At 36.3% G+C, this 23,872-nt stretch overlaps 1 protein-coding gene and 1 pseudogene across 2 annotated transcripts in view; one reads left to right on the top strand and one right to left on the bottom strand.

Moving 5' to 3' along the window:
* Positions 1 to 23,872, bottom strand: part of EFR3A (EFR3 homolog A) — a 105,908-nt gene that overhangs the window by 21,832 nt on the left and 60,204 nt on the right. For both annotated transcript variants that reach the window (XM_032415470.1, XM_032415471.1), the window contains 9 exons: positions 17,096 to 17,263; positions 12,386 to 12,500; positions 11,394 to 11,445; positions 9,067 to 9,239; positions 8,533 to 8,608; positions 4,348 to 4,509; positions 3,547 to 3,678; positions 2,308 to 2,375; positions 1,229 to 1,356 (listed from right to left, as the gene is read on the bottom strand). In XM_032415470.1, coding sequence (XP_032271361.1) covers positions 1,229 to 1,356; positions 2,308 to 2,375; positions 3,547 to 3,678; positions 4,348 to 4,509; positions 8,533 to 8,608; positions 9,067 to 9,239; positions 11,394 to 11,445; positions 12,386 to 12,500; positions 17,096 to 17,263 — 1,074 coding nt within the window. The remainder of the gene's footprint in view (positions 1 to 1,228; positions 1,357 to 2,307; positions 2,376 to 3,546; positions 3,679 to 4,347; positions 4,510 to 8,532; positions 8,609 to 9,066; positions 9,240 to 11,393; positions 11,446 to 12,385; positions 12,501 to 17,095; positions 17,264 to 23,872) is intronic.
* LOC116639305 lies at positions 12,513 to 16,423 on the top strand (annotated as a pseudogene).

Genomic DNA, 23,872 nt, shown 5'->3' with positions numbered 1-23,872 from the left:
TACTTGTTAAGAGTCCCATCTGTTAAAAGAGTTAAAGGAACAGGGTAAAAGGAAACAACAAAGGTAAAAATATACTATGGTTACTGGGAAGGTAAAGGAAATAACCACTGAACTTACAACTACATAAAATATACGGGCCACTGGCTCCATTTCTAAAAGGCAAATTTTATTAAGCTATTTTCCTAGAGGACAGGTGAGGGAAGGGCAGGCCAAACTGACACTTGGATTTACCTTTGTGCTTGTGCCTGGGTTTATGAGGTTTTTTGCCTGAAGGAAAGAGAGCTAAATCCAAATTATAAGAATGAAATATTTTTAAGGTCTTTTTTAAAAAATATTTTAAATTACAAAACTGTACCACTGTTATATCCCCAAGGAATTCATGAGGTATAGAACTTTCATAGTGTAGAATGTAAAAGAAAATGCAAAAGCATTCATTAACATCTCGTAAGAGGATTACGAACTATCACTGTAATAAATGTGTATGTTTTGGATCCACATTATAAAAAAGAAAGCTATTTACAAAGATTGTGCTATTTTTAGTGATTAATCCAGAAAACTACCTAAGTCAAACAATTCTCATATAGAACAAAGGTGTCCCCAAAGCAAGAACTAGTTCTTCTGCCAAATTTAATACTTATATGATCATCAAATGACAATGAAGGCGTAGAACAGAGACACTTTGATTTTAGTTGTTAAACACTAAATGCAAGACACCATGCAGTTTTGCCTTAGAAACAACAGAATTATTTGAGGCAATGAAAAGAACGGAAAGAAATACATGGTGCACAGAGGAAAACACATTCTTAACTTAAAAGGTCTGAAGGCTTTTTTTACAATGAAGTCAGCACTTCCAATGACAGCAGTTACCTGACTCATTCAGCTCAGTAGTCACAAATCACTCATTAAACAATTTACATATATTTCCATAAGCCAAACACAATATGGGTTAATGAAGAAAGATACCCATGGGCTTCTCTGTCTGAAGTACAATAATATGTTAAGTATAATACTAACAATCACTTAAAGACTCCGTTTGTTCATGATAAAATCATAAGAGATTTACTAAAAGGTTTTCAAGAGCAAAATTAATTGAAAGTAAAACCTAAGGATTTGAAAAACTGTGGTCAAGTAAGTATACAAACAATGAATTTTCATTGCTAACTGTGTTAATGGAAAAATGACCGAAACATAATCACCAGAGTTAGAGTTCCAATTACCGTCCTCTTACCCGTGACTTGTGGTACATACGGTACTGCCAACCTCTCCACACTATAGCCGCTTCCGCCTAGTGACTCTGCAATCTTGTTGGTCAAAAAGTATAAACTTTTGTCATGCTTCTCTAAAGATTTTGGAAGCCTGTCGGGTTGATCATAACAGAAGTCATTCAGCATTATTTAAATTACTGAGCAAAAATAAGTTAACATGCAGGCATGCTAGATCCAAGCCTAAATATAAATATAAACACAACTTAAACTGTAATTAGTGATAGAAAAATCACTGTATTTTTGGTGACCAATCTGACTATAAAAACACATGGTATGTGGTCCCATATGTTAAGCATTCTGCTGTGAATCCTTCTCCAATAACGTTCCAATGGGGAAGTCAGCCTTAATTATTCTGTGGGTATTCACACATTAAATGATGAAGAGGACTAAATTCAGCTTTAACCTTCACGCTAATTAAAACTCTGAGAGAAGAAAAATCAAACTGTAGCTCAGCGATTGCTAATGAAACACCTATCAGCCAGCAAAGTGATAGGAAGCACCTGCCCAATCACATAAAAAGGTCCACTTTCTTCTCAAACGGTCTGATATTATTTTATGCTGATGCTTTCAATATTACACTGCTTTTACAGCTCCAAAGTCTGAATAAAGTATTGTTCACATATATGTTCTTATTTTAAGAGCAAGGGAGAAGGAAGGGTATAACACTGATTTTTCTTAATACATTCTCTGTCCCACAATTTTGTGAGTACTGTTAGCTACTAGTACTGAAAGTCTTGAATAGGATACTGTATTCTCTTAAAGAAATGCTTATTTATATATGAGAACACGCTATATTTGAGATACATCTCCATACTAAAAAGAGGTAAGATATATTTTTTTCATCAAAGATTGACTGTGTGTGTGCATGAGTCTACACTTATACTGTACAAGAACTTTTATAGCAAGGGAAAGAAGTCAGATGCATTAAATGACAGAAATACGAAATACACGAAAATATCCTAACAGTTTACTCCTTTGTAATCATCACTGAAAGGTTTCTCAAGCCAGTGCCCTTTCCTTAAAATGTAAAGAATTAACATACATGCACTTATCTCTGAAAATATGCTCTGGTAGAAAATAAGGGGCTTCCACAGTTCGAATTTCAATAACCTGAAAAATATCCAAAAACAAAAGAAAAAAATCAAAAACCTCACTCCTCAGGACCTGGCTCTGAAAATCTGGAAAACTAAAAACACTGAAATTAAACATTTGTAAAGATACCAGCACTTTGTTTTGGAATTTAAGCTATGTTTAGAGCACATAAGCAGGGTTCATTTTATTTTCACATTTATTATTTTAAAAATTCAGAAGGTAACAAAACTGTAACAATAAAATAATACACGTAATAAAAAAACAATGATGTACCGCATCTGATTGAACCTACTACAAAAGGATAAGAACACCTCGAGAGCCACTGCGTTGGAAACCCCTCGACAAAGCCCAAGGCCGTGGGCACTCTCACTCTTGTGTAGCACGTGCCTGAGGTCTCAACGTACTTGTGAGGTCAGGCTCCTCTGCACCGCGAGCAACTTAGAGAGGGCGGCACTCTGCTCTTGTAGCATTTGTATCTCTAAGGGCAGGCAGCAGGTCGTCAACCACTTGTCTAACGAATGAATGAGTTTCACTTCTTAGAATGCACTAAAAGCCTGCATTTTAGCATGGACTGAGAGATGTGCTTCCAATTTCAGAAAAATGAGGCTCTCCTTGACCAGTATCTTTAAAGAATAAAAATTACATTGGACTTCCTCTGCCAGGTAAGTTAGAGGCTCTGAAACTCATATTAAATTGTGTAAGTAGCTATTTAATGACTTACTGCTGACAAAAGCTGAATATAGTTGAATGACAAGACAAATCTCTAACAAATGTTTTCCTTCAACCTTTGAGACCTGGCTCAAGTAGACTGATTTAAAACAATAACTAAAATCGTATAAGACAGTATAACTAAAAATAATGTAGATACTAAGATTCATAATGGCTTAAAAGGAAAACAATTATATATAAGAATTCACATGACATTCTAGAAGAAAACCATGCATTCTACTTGACCACTATACAAAAAAATTCTATTAAAGCAACAGGCATCAAAGAAAAATATAAACACTAGCTGTAGTTTTAGTTTAGTTTCAGTTAAGTCACTACTGAAAAAGTGATGCATACTTTTACAGCATTATCTTTAAAATTTGATACTCAATCATCAAAATTAAAAATAATCAGCAGTCCAGAGGAAAATCAGCCATTTTTACATAAAAATCGAGTCGAAGGACTTTTCCAAACATCTTACCTTGCTAACATGTTGGCAAAATGCAGGGACAGCTATCATCTGACTTACAAAGTTGAGGTACGCCGCGACCAGAGCCATGATCCCACAGCGATGGAACATGGGCAAATTATCCTCATTGATAATCGCACTGTCCTTTAATAAAAAAACAAACACAGCTGACAGATAAAGGTCTTATGCTCCATTAGCGTTTTCTCTATGATTGTACGGAAAAACTGCAGGTCGTTTGGAGTGACGATAAAACTGTTACCTTTTAAGAAGTTGTTTTTTAAAGAATTCTGAAAGGAGAATAAATGTCCATTTACAGGAGAGTTCAATCTCTCGAACAGCTCTTTCTTAGGAAAGTCTTTTGGGGGGTGGAGGGGATACACAAATACACACATACGTGTGTGTGTGTGTATATATATGTATGTGCACATGCACCCATATGTATCTTACACTAAAATATATCTGATACATATTCCCATCACACACTGTCCTTTGCACACTCCAGTGAGACAGCTACATATGTAATGACTATGTAACGACCCTCTTCCCCACTAGACTTAGAGTATGGGTGGAGGGGCCATGCTGCCCCCCTTCACAGTATTCCCAAGTTTCTGAGTGAATGTGGCACACAGCGGATGCTCACTCAATATTTGTTAAAAGAATGAGTATGATCATAACTTGGAGTATTTTTTATTTAAAACTAGAAACCTCCCTTTTAAAATTCATGTCCTTGGATAAAGGCAACACCACTTTAAAGATGGTGTCTAGTTCATTAAAAAAAAAAGTTTTCTTCACTGAAAGATTATGAAAGCATACCTGTAAAGCAATGGCTAATCGAATGAGATCAATAACCACTTCTTCATTGGCCAATTCAATAGTTATAAGAGCAAGAGAAGTATAAAGCAGCTCATAGTTTTTCTGAACATTGTCTTCCTCTTTACAGCCCAAATATATGTGCCGATACAGTTGTTGCCCATTCTGAGAAGGGAAGTGACAGAGGAAAAAGATGATTTTGCTTAAAAGTAGTACAGGCAGATTTCATATGCATATAACCTCCTAAAAGGTGGTCTTATTACATAACACAGAAGAGAAACTTAAGCTAATAATCAGAGGGTCAAACTGTATTACAATTATCAACATCAACAAGTATGCTAATATACAACTACCAGCTAAGATACAGTTTAAGCATGAACCAGAAATAAAAATAGCAGCTAAGAAAGAGTACCACTGTAAACAATGAGATGCTTTTAGTGATAATCTGAAAACACAAAAGGAAGTTATAGACTGATTCGGGAAAAGGCTGAAATGGCTGACAGAGTTATGGGAGATACTTCTGCAATACAGCCTTGGCAATGATTGAAAAGAAAAAAAAACATTTGGCTAAGGGGAAATATACTCAGGCTTTCTTGCCTTTGGAGGCAATCTCCTGTGAGGTGGGTTAGGAGCTGTCCAAGGAAGAGCATCTGCAGGTTCTACTACACTTTGGCGTGGAGTGACCAAAGGCAAGCCAAGGGAAGAGGTTACAGAAACACTCCAGGGACTGCAAAAGGTTTCCCCCTAAACCAAACTAATCTCAATATGTTAATACAGAATGGAAACGCTTTTCCTATCTAAAGCATTCCTGAGTATAGGTTCAGCTGCTAAGTGAGAGCTGACAGAAATTTGAGTGCGTTCTCCATTTAAAGTCACTATGTGACTATGTGGTTAATTACTATGTGGTAATTAACTCAACCTGTTGCATTGGTTTTCAACACTAATTGTAAGCTACAATCATTGAGAAAGTGGAATGACCACCATGCTTCTACCCTCCCCACTGCCCACCCCCAATATGATTTAGCTGGTTAGTGGAGATGCCCAAATATTTTTGAAGCACAAAGCTCCCCAGGTGATTCTTTTTTTTTTCCCCAAGATTTTATTTATTTATTTGACAGAGAGAGACACAGCGAGAGAGGGACCATAAGCAGGGGGAGTGGGAGAGGGAGAAGCAGGCTTCCCGTTGAGCAGGGAGCCCGATGCGGGCCTCGATCCCAGGACTCTGGGATCATGACCTGAGCCAAAGGCAGACGCTTAATGACTGAGCCACCCAGGCGCCCCACCCCAGGTGATTCTAATATTCAGCCAGGGTTAAGACTAGGGGCCTATTCACTCATATGTGGAGGGACTTTAGCTTAACACCCCAGGCCTATTTCTCAGCAGGTTCATCTGTTCATTTTAGGGGAAAGGACTGAACAAGACCAACACAGTCTTCTGAATCCAGATTCTGCTTCTCTCAAATGGTTCTGTGCTTGGGTGTGCAACAACAGTCTATATATTGGGCCCTCTCCAACTCTATTCTTGAATCCTATGGTTCCTAAACATCATTAACATTAAAGCTTGCACACATGGGAGTTTTAATGTCAGGTTCCTTAAGTAATTCAAGTTGATATTATACCTACTATGTACCCATCAGGTTAGACCACATTAAAATCTAACATTATGTAACTATAATAATACAGTGTAAGCTGGTGTGATGACTTCACAAAGTGGTCTGGAACTGTCCAATAAACCTAAAGAACCCATTACTTGGCAACGCCTCTCCTACGGGCCTTAGGGAAATGGGAGTTACATGCGGTACACTACGTGTACAAGAACGTTCACAGCAGCCCTGTCTGCAACAATTCAAATGTCCCCAACAGGAGAACAGATAACTTGTGGTATATTCCTGTTATGCAACACCATACAGCTACACATATGAATGAATTTTACCAAAGTAGAGCTAAATGAAAGAAAACATAAAAGAACATGTAACAAGTGGTTCCTTTCACTCAAAATACAAAAACTGACAAAACTACACTGTATTGTTCAGGAATCGATAGATGTACACTTAGGTGGCAACCTGCAAAGAAAACGAAGCAAGGAGTCCATTTTCATAAAAGCACGGGGACTGCTACCCACTGTGAACAACACGGAGCTGTGGACAGGCTGGGCATGTGGGAGGCCTACACTGTTGTTCACTTCAGAGTAATTAAATAATGCCAGTGCATTTTGTATTTCATAATAATTGGTACCTTTTTTGCTAAGTGATCCCCTGAATTGCTGAAACCATTAACAAGAGCTCTTTCATCTGGTGACAGTCTGCCAGGATTATAGCTTTAGGAGAGGAGCCCTGCCTGGTGAGACACTAGATACTGAGTGGCAGTGGCTTTTCCTTGTGTCTGCAAGTACAGCTTCATGAGGAAAGAAGCTGTGAAGGAGCACCTCCCAGGGTAAACTGTGAGGGCCTCCTGCCCCAGGACAGTCTTTCAAACATCGACCCAGTGTCTATGACATCCCTAAAACATTCAGGTGGAGCAGTTTTAGGCTGGGTAGTAATATCCAAAGGGCAGTCCATCATCCCCTGACTACAGAATGCCAACTTTTTTTTCTTTAGGTCTTTGTTGAAATTTCCATAAGGTGCCAGATAAAGCTGCCTAAGAAAACCAAACAGCATTCTGACTGATAGGATAAATTGGAAGGTAAATGAAAAAGGGTGTCCAACTGTAAAAATAAAATTTGATTTACAAAAAAAGTGAACAGATTGAACCAAAAGAAAAATATACTAAAAAGAAGTGGTTTATACTAACAGTAACAAATGCTTAGCCAGTTATTTTAAATTATAAAATCGAAGGATAACTAATTCAGAGAACAACTTTAAGAATTCAAAATTTAACATGGAATAATAGTCCAATCTTTCGGTTCAACTGGACCCTTTCAAAATTAGTTGGCTAGCAAAATTAAGGAAAGAGAAGGATTATTTCTATCACTGTCATACCAGATAAAATAAAATGAATCCAGTCCCCAAATTCAGGATTTCTTAATATCATTATATGAAGTCAAAACCTGAAAGTTATCAGTGAGTTTTCAAAATTCATTCTATTAATCATGATTAAAAGTTCTTCCCTTATGAGAAATGGTTTCTTTCATTAACTGGATAATATAAGGAAATACTGAAAAAAGCAAAAGTTGGAAAGAGCTAATGCCTTTGCCCTACTTATTAACCACTTTTTTCATACACAATAGAGCCAAACTTAAAGAATTACTTTATTCACATTAATTTAGTAACTGTTATTTTAGAAATCATTTTTCAAATGAAGTTTTTAAACTGTGGGGACACTGACTTGAAACACAGCAATCAACAGTAATAGAGACAGCAAAATAAAAGATGGTGACAGGGACAAAGCACGCTGTAGTAATGAGCCAAAGCAGCACATGGATTACAGATCTCTGCACCTGTCCTACGGGCTCTGTCTGTTGTTCCCTGCACCTCTACACACCAAGGCTCACTTATCCACCAAGACTGGGATATCTCGAGGCCAGAGGCATGTGTGTCGTGGATACTACTGTATGTCTCAGTGTTGAGCTCAGAAGCTGGCAAATACTAAGTGCTCAAGCTTTGGATAAAGAATACACAGAAAGATTATTCAATATGCTACATAAATTTAGGTGTCACGATTTTCTAAAGTCAGCCACTTGCCAATAGACGTACAAAATTCAACCGATCATAATGAAAATCTGGTTACATATTATGTTTAAGGGCAGAGATCCTGCCTACCTCATCCTTATATCCCAAATAATGACAGAACAATGCCAAATACAAAGTAAAAACATAAAACCCTCATTATATTTATTTATTCAATGGTGATAAGTATTTTCAAAAACCTGAAGCCATTAAAACATTAAAGTGGAATCAGTGTGTGTGCCTGGGGTGGAGAGGAGTGTAGGACAGAAATTACAGGGAGACACTTTACTCAAATGCAGAATTCAGAACTACTGCAGCATCCACCAATGCTGAAACACAGGCTGGAAGAGACACCATCAAGAAGGCTGCGGTAACGTGGGAAGGCTAAAGATGGCGACTTGAGATTTCCAACTCCACAAAATTCAATGGCTTCCTTTTAAAGTCAGAGGATCAATATAAAACTACCTAACAATTCGAACAGCTATAACTTATATCATGCATTATTTTTAAGAAAACAATCTTACCTTTTTCATGAAACTTGTGTCTTGTCTACAAATTTTTTCTCTTTTTATCTTTAGGTCAGCTACATCTGGTATTATTCTAGAGACAACATATAATTTTTAATGAATAGCACATTTAATCATAATTATCATGTCTTCTTAGGCAAATCATAGTTATACTTAGGAGTTTGAACTATTTAACACATTTCAGTGAACATTTGAAATAAGCCTATACGCAATGATACTACTGAATTACCAGGCTCAATTAAGGGGAATTCATAAATTCATCTTGACTCCTGTCATTCCTAGGTTTAAAGCAAAACCAAAATAAAATTCACGTTACTAGTAACTACTAGCAGATGAGATCTCTGAAAGTACATTAAATGACCTTCAAATATTTGCTATCTTAAATATAATAATTAAATTGTCTAATACCAATTAAACTTTGAATTAATAAAACTTAAAAATCTTAGATTAAAAAAAATCACAATACTTGAATACATTAATGTGGGAACTTAAAAACATTATCACTAAGCCTATTTGAAAATGGCCCAATACCTGATCCCTCGAAGTTTTGCCCTATTGTCATGGCGATCCATGAGATTATGCATTACTTCCAAGACTAACTGTCTCAGTTCATAGTCTTCCATGAGGGATGGTGATAACAAAGGATCCAGAAAAGATCCAGGCAGTGCAGTAACAATTGTCTTTGCTTTGTATCCAGAGGTTACCTGATTATAGGGAGGAAAAACAAAGAAACAAAAAAACCTGTCATGAGTCCTTCTTTGGTAAAATTCTCAAATCGTTTTATAAAAACCATAAGCTTAGGGAAACAGCAAGTATGAACATAAGCCTGAATGAAAAACAAAAAGGAAATTTATAAGGTAATGAGGATTTTGGGGCACCTGGGTGATGCTGCCGGGTTAAGCGTCCGACTCTTGGTTTCCTCTCAGGTCATGATCTCAGGGTCATGAGATCGAGCCCCATGTGAGGCTCTGTGCTCAGTGTGGAATCTGCTTAAGATTCTCCCTCCCTGTCCTTCTCCTTCTGCCCCTCCCCACAGTGCTCTCCCTCTAAAATCTTTTAAAAAATGTAGTAACAATTTTAATGAATTTTCAAAAAATCATAATAAAGAGAATAAAATTAATAAAAGCACATCTTTACTATGTGCCAGGCACAAGTCTAAGTACTGTATGAATATTAACTTCCTCTTCACCACATCTTTATGAGGCGGGCATCAGTGTGCATCCCCATTTTGTAACAGAAAAGAGGCTCAGAGAGATCAAGAATCTGTGGGATAGGTAGTCAGTACTAAATGGATACAAGGTATTAGGTAGCAAATAGTACAGTACAGGTAAGACCTGAAAATTTTAAAAATTGTCAAATTATTCTTTTATTTTAAAGTAAGCAGTTTAGGTTAACAGGGATACATTTTTATTTTGGAAAGCTGTACTTTATTCATTACTTGATTTGACATTTCTGAATGTATCCCTATCCTCTAAATTTAAACGTTTTAAAGAGCATATACTTAAATGCTATTAAGCATTTTAACTATACCACATAGACATTCATTCAGGTGACTCTGGTACAATTAGGATTAGAGACAAGATGATTTATTCAGGGTATTTGTTTAATTAAAAGGCTTAGAAACAAAAGAAATTTCATGTGGGGAGTCTCTATTTATAGTCAGGATTACAAGCGAATATGGGTATTTATATTTGGGCACTTATTACAGCATGGAGGTGATTTTATAAGTGAACAAGGAAATTGGTTAGGACCATTGCCACCCGCCTAGAAGAGTTAAAAATATACCCAAGTCTCACACCACATGCAAAAATAAACTTCAAATATCTAGCTATGGAAAGCCAAATTCTAAATACTTTGGTAAAAAAATATAAGCAAAATGTGCTCATAAGAGTAGGCAAAAGTTCTTAAACAAGATACAAAATACATATGAAAGGATTGATAAATCTGGCTATATTTGATTTAAAACTTCAGTATAGCAAGTACCAGAACCAGAATTAAGAATGAAACACAAAATCCTAGGTATGAAATATTTATTAAAAAAAAAAAAGGGGGGGGTGCCTAGGTGGCTCAGCTGGTTAAGCATCTGCCTTCAGCTCAGGTCATGGTCTTGGGGTCCTGGGGTTGGGCCCCGCATTGGGCTCCCCACTCATCAGGGAGCCTGCTTCTCCCTCTGCCCTCCATCTACCCCCCCATGCTCTGCTTGCTCACTCTGTCATGCTCTCCCTCCCTCTCTCTCAAATAAAATCTTTTTTAAGGGATCATGTACAATCAAGATTTCCTAAAACAAATTTTAAAGTTTTTTAAAGATTCAGAAAGGACACACATTCCAAATAATCAGCTCCTACTTTATTCGTGGCATTATACTAGATATAGTTAAATCAAAGATGAATATAATTACTATAAAATAACCAGAGGACTTCACATTTTAGGTATGCTTTTCCCTTTTGTCTATTTATAGCTGAATTATTTTCCAAATGAGAAGTCATTATTTGGTCAGTGTATGAAGGAAATAGATGATTTGTAGAAAGAACATGGTTTCACATCCAAGTTCTAGTCTTCAGCTTATTGACCTTGGTGAACCTCTTCCACTCCTTCCACTCCAAGTCTCTGAGCCCAGGCATCTTTGTGTATTAAACACAATACTTTCTATCCTCTGTATATGTCATCTTATGAAGATCAAATAAGATGACAGAAATGAGAAATAAACAGTAAAAGAATAAAATAAAATATTTAAGTATATAAGCCATAGGAAAAAACCATAGTTTCTTACAATATAAGAAAAAACAGATAATGTGAAGCTATTCTTTCAACCTCTTCAATAATGTAAGTGTATTCTTCACTTATCTTAAATGGCTTACCATAAGTAAAGATCTCAGCAACATTATCTGAATCCGCCTGGTTCCCAAATCCCTAAGATATACAAAATACTGGCATTATCTTATTAATAGTAATTAACATTAACATTATTTCATTTACTTATATTACTACTTGATTTTAAAGCTCTATTCATTTTGATTAAATAGACTGTTTCCATACTAGCTAAAGTCATGGCTCACTTTATACTCATCAATTTCATATCAATTAAAAAGTTATATGTAAAAAAACAAAAATTCGAACAAAAAAATTAAAAAGCTATTGGCTTTTTAATTCAATCATATGCACACACAGTGAAACAACCCCAATTTAAAGACACTGTAAGAATATATTTACCATGAATATAACTGACAAACATAGTATCTATTTAACATTTATCAATAAGCAGATACGAACAGACAATTAAAAAACAAGCTAGCAAATGGAAAAGGGTTATTTAATTAGTGGTCAAAAAAATATAAATCAAGACTATCATTTCTTCATGAAATTAAAAACACACAAAAATATTTCCAAACTAAAGCTTTAGCATGTTGTAAAATCAAATCAAACTATAATATGAGGGAGCCAAAGCATATAATCTTTAAAATCACTCTCAGTTCTAGCATTCTAGGAATAAGTCAACATTCTGGCAAAACTGACATTCATCTTTAAAATTTTTATAGGAAACTTGAAGATTTACCCTACATTATGTGTGTATATAGACAATGTCCAGGCTAAGTAAACCTTCAACCTAGTCAATATAAGACACAGAAAATTTGAGAATTTATGATTATACTGAAAACTGATTCTAAATCAGGAAATGTTGATACAATTGCTTAACAATGTAGTGCCAAAAAAACAATGATTTCCATAGGATTTTTATTACCAATGATTAAAAAAAATAAAACATATTATATATAACCTTAAGATGAAATTTAACCCAAGATTACAATTAAAATTTACAGTTGGAGAACACAGGAAAACTACATATGCATACCCTAGTTGACTGATATCCAAAGTATGGGTGGATGTTCCAAAAACAGGTACTCTCCCCATAATGAACATCATGATTTCTGACCTCTGATAATCTGGTAGGTTACTTCCAAAAAATCCTATGAAAATATTAAGATAAAGTTAAGATAAATTTTACAAATTGGAAAGGTTATTTTTCCATAATACTCAATCATAATATATTTTTAACCAAAGCTTTCAATATGTGGTAAAATGATGTCTTTAAGTTATATATGTAACTCTAAAGTCCTTTTCGGTCCTCCCTTCTTGCTGCTTACTGTGCTGGCCACGTGTTCCCCTGTGCCCCTCATAGCCACGCCTGGCGGAACTGAAGAAATCAAGGACTTTCTGCTCACGGCCAGGTGAAAGGATGCCATACCCGGCAAGATCCAGAAAAGTAGGATAACGTGAAGTTTAAAGTTCAATGCAGCAGATACCTTTATACCTCAGTCATCACAGACAGAGAAACTAAAGCAGTGCCTGCCCCCAGGTTTGGCAGTGAAGGAGCTGAAATGAACCTGGCACACTGATTTGAACTGTATTATAATTTAAAAAATTCAAAAAACAAAACTCCAAAGATATTCTAATTTCTTCTATTCAAAGTCATTTACTCATGTATAGTAGAAGACGTACATAATAGACTAATACTTAGATAAAACGGTAAATGTCTAAAAATCTTTTGTATATGGTTTATAGTGGCAAACCATCAATTTGAGCTGGACTTTTAGAAAAATGAGAAAAAAAAAAACACCTCTGGAAGTATTTTTGATGAAACTCTGTTCACATATTGTGAGCCTAAATTCTTGTTCTGGTAAGGAAGTCAGTAATTAGGCCATATTTTGGTAAAGAGGTCAATAATTATGTCACTACTTTGGCTTCAATTGCTGAAATACTGTAGAATGTCATTACAATGAGCCAGGTTTACAGTCTAAGCCAGTGGGTTAATTAAATATATATTATTCAACTAATGCAAAAAAACCCCACAAAACCTTATTTACTTGTCATTTTTCTCATATACTGTTAGGTCTTGTGGATATTTTAAATTTAACTGCTGTAGCCTTTGATGGTTTACTTTCTAGTCTAGAAGACTTAAAACATTTAATTATCACTTATTCAAACTTTATTGTTTCTTTAAAAAATCAGAACAGGTATTGAATCATGCTGGTTTTGTTCATTTCTCAAAATGCAATATAATCATTACAAAAGCCTTCTCATTTTTAGTATTTCTTTAAGAATAAATTAGTTTTTCAATTTAACTCTTAAGCTTCTATGATTGGAATTAATAATCTATGCAAACTCAAATTGTTCTACTTATCATCTGATTGGATTTGGGGATGAAAGTCATTTCCCATTATCACACACTTCAGCAATCAAAAATCTCATGATCTTAACATTACGCAATCCAAGTAAAGCATACGATTCTAACACTTCAGAAGCACTATCTGTGGGGTTAAGAAACTACTTTGTATTTGGATCCTCAAAATAACCGTATGAGTCTAGATACTATTTCTTATTAACCTCAGTTGCTTCTTGTGGAAATGTGGATTAGAGAGGTTAATAGTTCAAACCAAAAGACTACACAGCTAACAGTTAGGCCTGAGGTGAAGGCTATTCATTTCCAAAGCCTACGTTATTATTACCCTCTCCTTCCTCCTTGTAAGGTACTTTCAACTTTGCAAGAACCCAGTTAGGTATGTTGCTAATCACCATGCACAACTTGACACTGATTTTCTGTTCCAAGCAAGCCAGTCATTGCCACAAGGGCATAAGTTTCCAACATAATCAACTGTGAGGAGAGTCCTGAAAGGAATTAATTCTCTATACCCACTGTTTGTACTTGAACCACTGAGTGGAAGTGCTGAGGAGCCCCCCCGACCCCTGACTGGAAAGAAGGAAAGAACATTGCAGGGAGCTATGTTCTTGATTACTGTTAAAAAGGAATTTGTACAATAGCCTTGTATTGTCAAGTGCCAAAGGCACGCAGCCCTGCTCCCTAGTCCAACAGCAATATCCACACGAGCTGGTAACTACCAGAGTACTGAGAATTTCTAAAAGAAAATACTGAGGAAATCAGAAGTGTGATTAAATAAAAATCTTACTGTGCCACACTGCATTTCTTTTCTCTCATGTTTTCATCTTCACATGTTATTTTGAAAGTGTTATGTCACAGAACTATTGCTTGAGCCTATTATATCTATATTTTATAATAAAATACTTAAAAAAATAAATATTCTAGAGTGAGAGAGTAACAATGAATTAATTAGAAATCATGAAAGCAATTTAAATTAATTCTGTGAAAACAAGAATAGCTGATTTATCTTAAAATATCACAAAAAATCCATAAATTATCCAAATAAATTTAAGAGTCACCAAAAGTTAGGTTTACCATACACAGATCTAATTGTTTTAAGGAATATCTAAAATGTCTCTGCTATACTGAGATTCCATGGTAATAGTGGACTTCCATTATGTTTTGTCTTTTTACTGGGCACCAAGCAGGTCAACCACATGCGTCCACAAGGGGAGAGCCACATGGATCACAAAATCCTAGTACGGGGCCTGCTGTGCATACAGCATTCAGCACATACGTAAGTGCTGAATGCTGAAGCGTCATGCATATATGTCTATCCATGGAACTTCAGAAAGAAAATAAAAAAGAGAAACTTGGTATTACATATTCCAGAGGACTATTATAAATAAGTAGCCTACACACAAGAAAATTACCCAGATAAAAGACATATATTGGGTTTCAAAATAAATTTACGTATGACTCTATTTTTAGCAGAAACTATTAGCAACCATTAGAAATTAGGTACTAAGCCCCAGGGTTACAGCTCTATTTTGAAATATGGTAGCAATCATGTAGTTCCATTAAAACATGATTTGGGATATTCTAAAGATATCAGGAGGGGAAGGTTAAAGTAGAATAGGAGTTTGCTTACTTTAATTTGTATTTAATTTGTATTTTACTTTAATACAGTCAGATCACTTTATTTCCAACCCCCCCAAAATTCTCATGGCTTTTTTTTTAAAGGAAGTTCTTTACCCTTTTACTGTACTTTAACCATGTTTTTAAGAAAAAAACATATGAAATTAAAGCCCAAGGTAGCGGTCCCCACAACTTGGTTTCTAATGCCATTCCCCAGTAAAAGAAACCACAGCACTTTGAGAAATGACAGATTCCATGGCTGGGACAGGAAATACAAAATGAGCCTGAAACAACTTAAACCAGTAAGGCTGCACTCAAAAGAAATAGGAGGATGTTACAAAGACATAGAGGATGGGAGTTCCCACTGGCCAAATCTGGGACAATTTCAGCATCAAAATATAATAATAAATACAGAATGAATGATGAAGCATGAAAATATAAATCCATAAGCTCATACCAATAATAAAGATATAAATACCTGCATTCCTACATACATACACAGGGAAGAAAAAGGGACTCCTGCTCACCACAGAACACAGAGTGCCACCTGACAGCTGCGGAGGGAGTGCCGAGTTCGAAAACCATCCATTTGCAACATTATGGTAAAGACAGGTTCAGGTGAGAATTATGAATGGTTACTAAATTCAGGGGGAGGTTTGGGTGAAGAGCAGAACATCCGCATGGTCTAAAAGCATATCCTCAGAGACTGTTTACTGTTTGCAAGGATAAAAACTGAAACCGTACAACAGAGAAACAGAACACTTTGAGCAAAACTCACATCACCAATGAGAAGCAAAAGTACACTGTGTACCTCTCGGTATGCCATACTCTGAGAACTTTATCACTTATGTAGTATCCAGCCAGGAATGAGCAACCAGACAAACCCAAAGGAGAAAATTTTTTAGGAGGGGGTGGTATGCTCTTAAAAACTCCCATATCAGAACTGAAATGTTCCAGACTAAAGGAACTCAAGAAATATTACAACTAAATGCAATTTATGATCCTAGACTGAATCCTGGATGTAAGGAAAAACATGCTCTAAAGGACATGATTAGGGGTGCCTGGGTGGCTCAGTCGTTAAGTGTCTGCCTTCAGCTCAGGTCATGATCCCAGGGTCCTGGGATCGAGCCCCACATCGGGCTCCCTGCTCAGCGGGAAGCCCACTTCTCCCTCTCCCACTCCCCTTGCTTGCGTTCCTGCTCTCGCTCTCTGTCAAATAAATAATAAATAAAATCTTAAAAAGAAAATAAAGGACATGATTAGGTCAAATGACAAAACTGAAATATGGAAGTCTGATTAACGTGTATGCCAATGTTAAATTCACTGATGTTGATAACTGTATTCTGGTTATTTAAGAATCTTATTCTTTGGAAAAAGTCTCTGTGGTAAAGGACCATGATGCATATGCACTTAATCTCTAGTGGTTTAGGGAAAAAACGAGGATACATGTATATACTTATATATGCACATATATGTACACACACACATACATACATGTACATACAGAGAAATGGAGAGAGGGAGGGAGAAGAGGAGACAACATAAATGATAAAATAAATGGCATAAAATATTAATAGATGAATCTGGGTGAAGGGTATACAGTGTTCTTTGTCCTATTCTTATGTGTGTTTCAGAATATCAAGTTTTTTAAAAGTCTAAGCTATCATTCACCTTTGACTAATGTACTATACGAGACAAGTAACTTTCAGCAAGAGCTTTTTTAATCACTGTTTTACATAATAGTTTGGAAAAGTGAAACGTACTCACCTATTGTTTGGATGATAGCATTCTGCACAATCTTCTCATCATTGTCTTTGGAACTTGAGTTTAAGTTAGCACTGCCTACAGATCCCCCCTGTAAGTCATTTGCTTCAAATTCAACACTGAGACGCAGATGCTTTAGGAGAGTATTAAAGACTTCCAGCACTGTGGGTCCTGTAAACAAACACTAATGTGAGTTTTTCCAATATTATATACTCAAAAAAAATTCTCACATTTCTCAGAGATTTTTGGATATCTCCAAAATAGTAAAAAAGTAAATGAGAAATACCTAAATAAAGTCTCCTAGTTACTCCAGCATTTACTGGGCATCTCTGAGCAACTGACCGTTTGAACCTCCGGTACAAACCACACAAAATGTGTATATGCATATAAAAAACTTTCCATCTATATAATCTTGTCTACTCAAAATAACATGTATTAGGACAATATTTAACTTGATTGTTGGGTCAGAACCCACAGAATTAGGATACCATAGCTCACTGTAGTGTCGAAAATTTATTTTGCATCTTTTTTTTTTTTTTTTTTTTTTTTGCATCTTTTGAAGATGAAGAAAGGGATAATTTGCCTCTGTTATGAGAAACTAGCCGATTTATCAGATTCAGATAAATGAGATTTGCTTTCTGCTTTTAGTTCTATAAATACTGTGCACATGTTTGTCACTGCATCTATCTATCACACTATAGTTTAATCATTGTTTTTTATTTCTGCCTCCAACTCTTAGTTGCAATCTTCTCCAGGACAGGCAGCCATGGTCAAATACTTCTTCTAATGTACAGAGCTTAGTACATAGTACTTCATACATAACAGACTAATGGGTTAATTCAACATAGTATCTGTTTTGTTTAATATTTCAAATTAAGTAACTTTTCAGGGGCAACTGGGTGGCTCAGTCATGATCCCGGGGTCCTGGGATCGAGCCCCGCATCAGGCACCCTGCTCAACGAGAAGCCTGCTTCTCCCTCTCCCACTCCCCCTGCTTGTGTTCCCTCCCTCACTATCTGTCAAATAAAATGAAACCTTAAAAAAAAATTAAGTAACTTTTCAGTTAAACAAATGCTTCCATCTCTTTGAGATAAATTATCAGTAATAAAAAGTCCATATCCAAAATGCCCACTCCTATTTGACACTGAATGAGCAACAGAGTATTTCAGTAACTAATGTATTTCCATTTTGATTTTGAAGCAAAGAAACCATAACCAGATTTTTCTCCTAAATTTAGTAATTCTATCATGGCCCCTTCCATTCTTCTAATGACATGCAGGTGAAAAACTGACCTCTGATCTGTCCCTTCTCTTTGTTAGCCGCAGAGTCAGTCAGTGATCTAACCCTGTTTACTTCCCATTCCTGTGCTGCCATCCAAGGTCAAATTCTTTCCCTTGTGCCTACAATGCTGGCAACCACCTGTTATTTCTGAAGTGTCCTACGTTTTAAAGCCAGATGAATTACTTATCCTACAGCACATCTTTGATAAAGATTACATTAAACCTCTGAAGAGTATCAATCAACTGTAGAATTACATCCATGATTTGGCTGCAACTTTAACTTTAAAGCAATTTCTCGGACTTCCTCCACACTACTACACATTCTAGCCAAATGGGCTACTTAATATTTTGCTCTTACCAAACCATTTTCCATCCCTGGTTTTCTGAAGAAATGTGAACAAACCTGCCTTGAATTACAGCATTAGGTAAAGTTGTCTAACTTCAAGTAAACTGTACGTTTCTTCTATCTATATCCTCCCAAATGTCTAGCACATAATTGGTATTCAAAATTCTTTTTCATATTATTTTTTAAATTTAAATCAATTAATTAACATATAGTGTATTATTAGTTTTAGTGATTCTTCATGCCCATCACCTAATTACCCTATCCTCCCACCCGCCTCCCCTCTCCCCTCAGTTTGTTTCCTATGATTGAGAGTCTCTTATGGTTTGTCTCCATCTCTGATTTCATCTTGTTTTATTGTCCCTCCCTTCCCCTATGCTGTTTTGTTTCTTAAATTCCACAAGTGAAATCATAATTGTCTTTCTCTGATTGAGAAATACTCTCTAGTTCCATCCATGTCCTAACAAATGGCAAGATTTTGTTTTTTTGACGGCTGAGTAATATTCCTGTGTGAGTGTGCGTGTGTGTGTGTGTGTGCGCGTGTGTGTGTGTATGTATATATACATATACCACCTCTTCTATAGCCATTCATCTGTCGATGGACATCTGGGCTTTTTCCATAGTTTGGCTACTGTGGACATTGCTGCTATAAACATTGGGGTGCAGGTGCCCCTTCAGATTACTACATTTGTATCTTTGGGGTAAATACTTAGTAGTACAATTACTGGGTCATGGGGTAGCTCTATTTTTAACTTTTTGAGGAACCTCCATACTGTTTTCCAGAATACCTGTACCAGCTTGCATTCCCACTAGCAGTTTAAGATGGCTCCCTTTCAGGGTGCATTCTCACCAACATCTTCGTTGTTTCCTGAGTTGTTAATTTTAGCGATTCTGACTGGTATGAAGTGGTAGCTCACTGTGGTTTTGATTTTAATTTCCCTGATGCCCAGTGACGTTGAACATTATTTCATGTGTCTATTGGCCATTTATATGTATGTCTTCTTTGGAGAAATGGCTGTTCTTGTCTTCTGCCCATTTCTTGATTGGATTATTTGTTCTTTGTGTGTTGAGTGTGATAAGTTCTTTATAGATTTTGGATACTAGCCCTTTATCTGATGTGTCATTTGCAAATATCTTTTCCCATTCTGTAGGTTGTCTTTAGGTTTTGTTGACTGTTTCCTTTGCTGTGCAAAAGCTTTTTATCTTGATGAAGTCGCAATAGTTCATTTTTGCCTTTGTTTCCCTTGCCTTTAGAGATGTGTCTAGCAAGAAGTTGCTGCGGCTAAGGTCACAGAGGTGCTGCCTGTGTTCTCCTGTAGAATTCTGATGGATTCCTGTCTCACATTTAGGTCTTTCATCCATTTTGAGTCTATTCTTGTGTATGGTGGAAGGAAATGGTCCAGTTTCATGCTTCTGCATGTGGCTGTCCAATTTTCCCAACACCATTTGTTGAAGAGACCATCTTTTTCCCATTGGATATTCTTTCCTGCTTTGTCGAAGATTAGTTGACCATAGAGTTGAGGGTCCATTTGTGGGCTCTCTATTCTGTTCCATTGATCTATGTGCCTGTTTTTGTGCCAGTACCATACTGTCTTGATGATTACACCTTTGTAATAGAGCTTGAAGTCTGGCATTGTGATGCTACCAGCTCTGGTTTTCTTTTTCAAAATTCCTTTGGCTATTTGGAGTCTTTCCTGGTTCCATACAAATTTTAGGATTATTTGTTCCAGCTCTATAAAAAAAAAAAAAAAAAAATTGATGGTATTTTGATAGGGATTGCATTGAATGTATAGATTCCTCTAGGAAGCATAGACATTTTAACAATATTTGTTCTTCCAAACCATGGAATGTTTTTCCATTTCTTTGTGTCTTCCTCAATTTCTTTCATGAGTGTTCTACAGTTTTCTGAGTCAAGATCCTTTGCCTCTTTGGTTAGGTTTATTCCTAGGTATCTCATGGTTTTTGGTGCAATTGTAAATGGGATCGATTCCTTAATTTCTCTTTCTTGTGGCTAATTGTTAGTATATAGAAATGCAATTGATTTCTGTGCATTGATGTTACATCCTACCACTCTGCTACATTCCTGCATGAGTTCTAGCAATTTTGGGGTGGAGTCTTTTCAGTTTTCCATATAGAGTCTCATGTCATCTAAGAATGAGAGTTTGACTTCTTTGCTGATTAGGATACATTTTATTTCTTTTTGTTGTCTGATTGCTGAAGCTAGGACTTCTAGTACTGCATTAAACAACACCGCTGAGAGTGGACATTCCTGTTGTGTTCCTGATCATAGGGAAAAAGCTCTGTTTTTCCCCACCGACAATGTTATTTGCATGGGCTTTTCATATATGGTTTTTATATTGAGGTATGTCCCACCATCCCTCTGTGGAGAGTTTTAATCAAGAAAGGCTGCTGTACTTTGTCAAATGTTTTTTCTACATCTATTGAGAGAATCACATCGTTCTTGTCCTTCCTTTTATTAATGTGGTGTATCACATTGATTGATCTGTGGATGCTGAACCACACTTGCAGCCCAGGAATAAATCCCACTTGGTCATGGCGAATAATCCTTTTTGTGTACTGTTGGATCCTATCGGCTAGTCTCTTGGTGAGAACTTTGGCATCCATGTTCATCAGGGATATTAGTCTGTAATTCTCCTTTCTGGTGGGGTCTTTGTCTAGTTTTGGGATCAAGGTAATGCTAGCCTCACAGAAAGAGTTTGGAATTTCTCCTTCCATTTCTATTTATTGTAACAACTTCAGAAAAACAGGTATTAATTCTTCTTTAAATGGTTGGCAGGATTCCCTGGGAAGCCATCCAGCCCTGGACTCTTGTTTGTTGGGAGATTTGTGATTACTGCTTCTATTCTTGCCGGTATGCGTCTGTTCAGGTTTTCTATTTCTTCCTGTTTCAGTTTTGCTAGTTTATATGTTTCTAGGAATGCATCCATTTCTTCCAGATTGCCTAATTTGTTGGCATAAAGTTGGCTCATAATATATTCTTATATAAGTTTGTATTTCTTCAGTGTTGGTTGTGATCTCTCCTTTTTCATTCATAATTTTATTTATTTGGGGCCTTTCTCTTTTCTTTTTGATAAGTCTGGCTAGGGCTTTATTGATCTTATTAATTCTTTCAAAGAACCAGCTCCAAGTTTCATTGATCTGTTCTACTGTTCTTCTGGCTTCTATTTCATTGATTTCTGCTCTAATCTTTATTCTCTTTTCCTGCTGGGTTTAGGCTTGATTTGCTGTTCTTTCTCCAGCTCCTTTAGGTTTAAGGTTAGGCTGTATATTTGAGACCTTTCTTGTTTCTTGAGAAAGACTTGTATTGCTATACACTTAGGACTGCCTTTGCTACATCCCAAAGTTTTTGAACAGTTGTGTTTTCATTTTCATTTATTTCCTTGAATTTTTTAAATTCTTCTTTAATTTTCTGGTTGACCCATCCATTCTTTAGTAAGATGCTCTTTAACCTCCATTTATTTGTGTTCCTTCCAAATTTCCCCTTGTGATTGAGTTCAAGCTTCAAAGCACTGTGGTCTGAAAATATGCAGGGAATGATCCCTATCTTTTGGTACCAGTTGAGACCTGATTTGTGACCCAGTATGTGATCTGTTCTGGAGAATATTCTATGCACACTGGAGAAGAATGTAAATATTCTGTTGCTTTAGGATGGAATGCTCTAAATACATCTGTGAAGTCCATCTGGTCCAGTGTGTCATTCAGAGCCTTTATTTCCTTGTTGATTTTCTGCTTAATGATCTGTCCATTGCAGTGAGTGGGGTGGTAAAGTCCCCTACTATTACTGTATTATCATCAATGTGTTTCTTTACTTTTGTTATTAATTGGTTTATACAGTTGGCTGCTCCCACGTTAGGGGCATAAATATTTACAATTGTTAGATCTTCTTGCTGGAAAGGCCCTTTAATTATGATATAGTATCCTTCCTCATCTCTTATTACAGTCTTTGGTTTAAAATCCAATTTGTCTGATATAAGAATTGCTACCCCAGCTTTCTTTTGATGTCCATCAGCATGATAAATGGTTTTCCACCCCGTCACTTTCAGTCTGGAGGTGTCTTTGGCTCTAAAATGAGTCTCTTGTAGACAGCATATGGATGGGTCTTGCTTTTTTATCCAATCTGATACCCCGTGTCTTTGATTGGGGCATTTAACCCATTTATATTCAGAGTAACTATTGAAAAATATGAATTTAGTGCCATTGTATTACCTGTAAATCACTGTTTCTGTATACTGTCTCTGTTCCTTTCTGGTCTATGTTGCTTTGGGGCTCTGTCTTCGCTTAAAGGATCCCCTTTAATATTTCTTGCAGGGCTGGCTTAGTGATCACAAATTCTTTTAGTTTCTGTTTGTCCTGGAAGCTCTTTATCTCCTCTTGTATTCTGAATAACAACCTTGTGGGATAAAGTATTCTTGGCTGCAAATTTTTCTCATTTAGCACCTTGAATATATCTTGTTGGACATTTCTGGCCTGTCAGGTCTCTGTGGATAGGTTTGCTGCCAACCTTATGTTTCTACCCTTGTAGGTTGAAGATCTCTTGTCCTAAGCTGCTTTCAGGATTTTCTCTTTGTCTCTGGAATTTGCAAGCTTTGCTATTAGATGTTGAGGTGCTAACCTATTTTTGATTTTGAGGGGGGGGGGGGGGGTTTCTGTGCCTCCTGGACTTAAATGCCTGTTTCCTTCTCCAGATTAGGGAATTTTCTCAGCTATAATTTGCTCTAATATACCTTCTGCCCTCCCCCCTTTTCTCTCTCTCTTTTGCCTCCTTCTTCTGGGATCCCATTTATTCTAATATTCTTTCACTTTATGGTATCACTTATCTCTGGAGTTCTCCTCTAGTGATTCAATAGTTGTTTACCTCTCTTTTTCTCAGCTTCTTTATTCTCCATCATTTTGTCTTCTATATCACTAATTCTCTGTTCTGCCTCATTTATCCTAGCAGTTAGAGCGTCCATTTTTTATTACATCTCATTAATAGCCTTTTTGATTTCAGCTTGATTATAGTTCTTTTATGTCTCCAGAAAGGGATTCTCTAGTATCTTCTATGCTTTTTTTCAAGTCAGATAGTATCTTTACAATCCTTATTCTGAACTCTAGTTCCAACATCTTACTTATATCCATAATGTTTAGGTCCCTGGC

This window comes from Phoca vitulina, unplaced genomic scaffold (genome assembly GCF_004348235.1).
Source record: "Phoca vitulina isolate PV1807 unplaced genomic scaffold, GSC_HSeal_1.0 scaffold18, whole genome shotgun sequence".
In the NCBI taxonomy this organism is placed as follows: Eukaryota; Metazoa; Chordata; class Mammalia; order Carnivora; family Phocidae; genus Phoca; species Phoca vitulina.
This window is presented reverse-complemented; position numbering and strand designations above follow the sequence as displayed.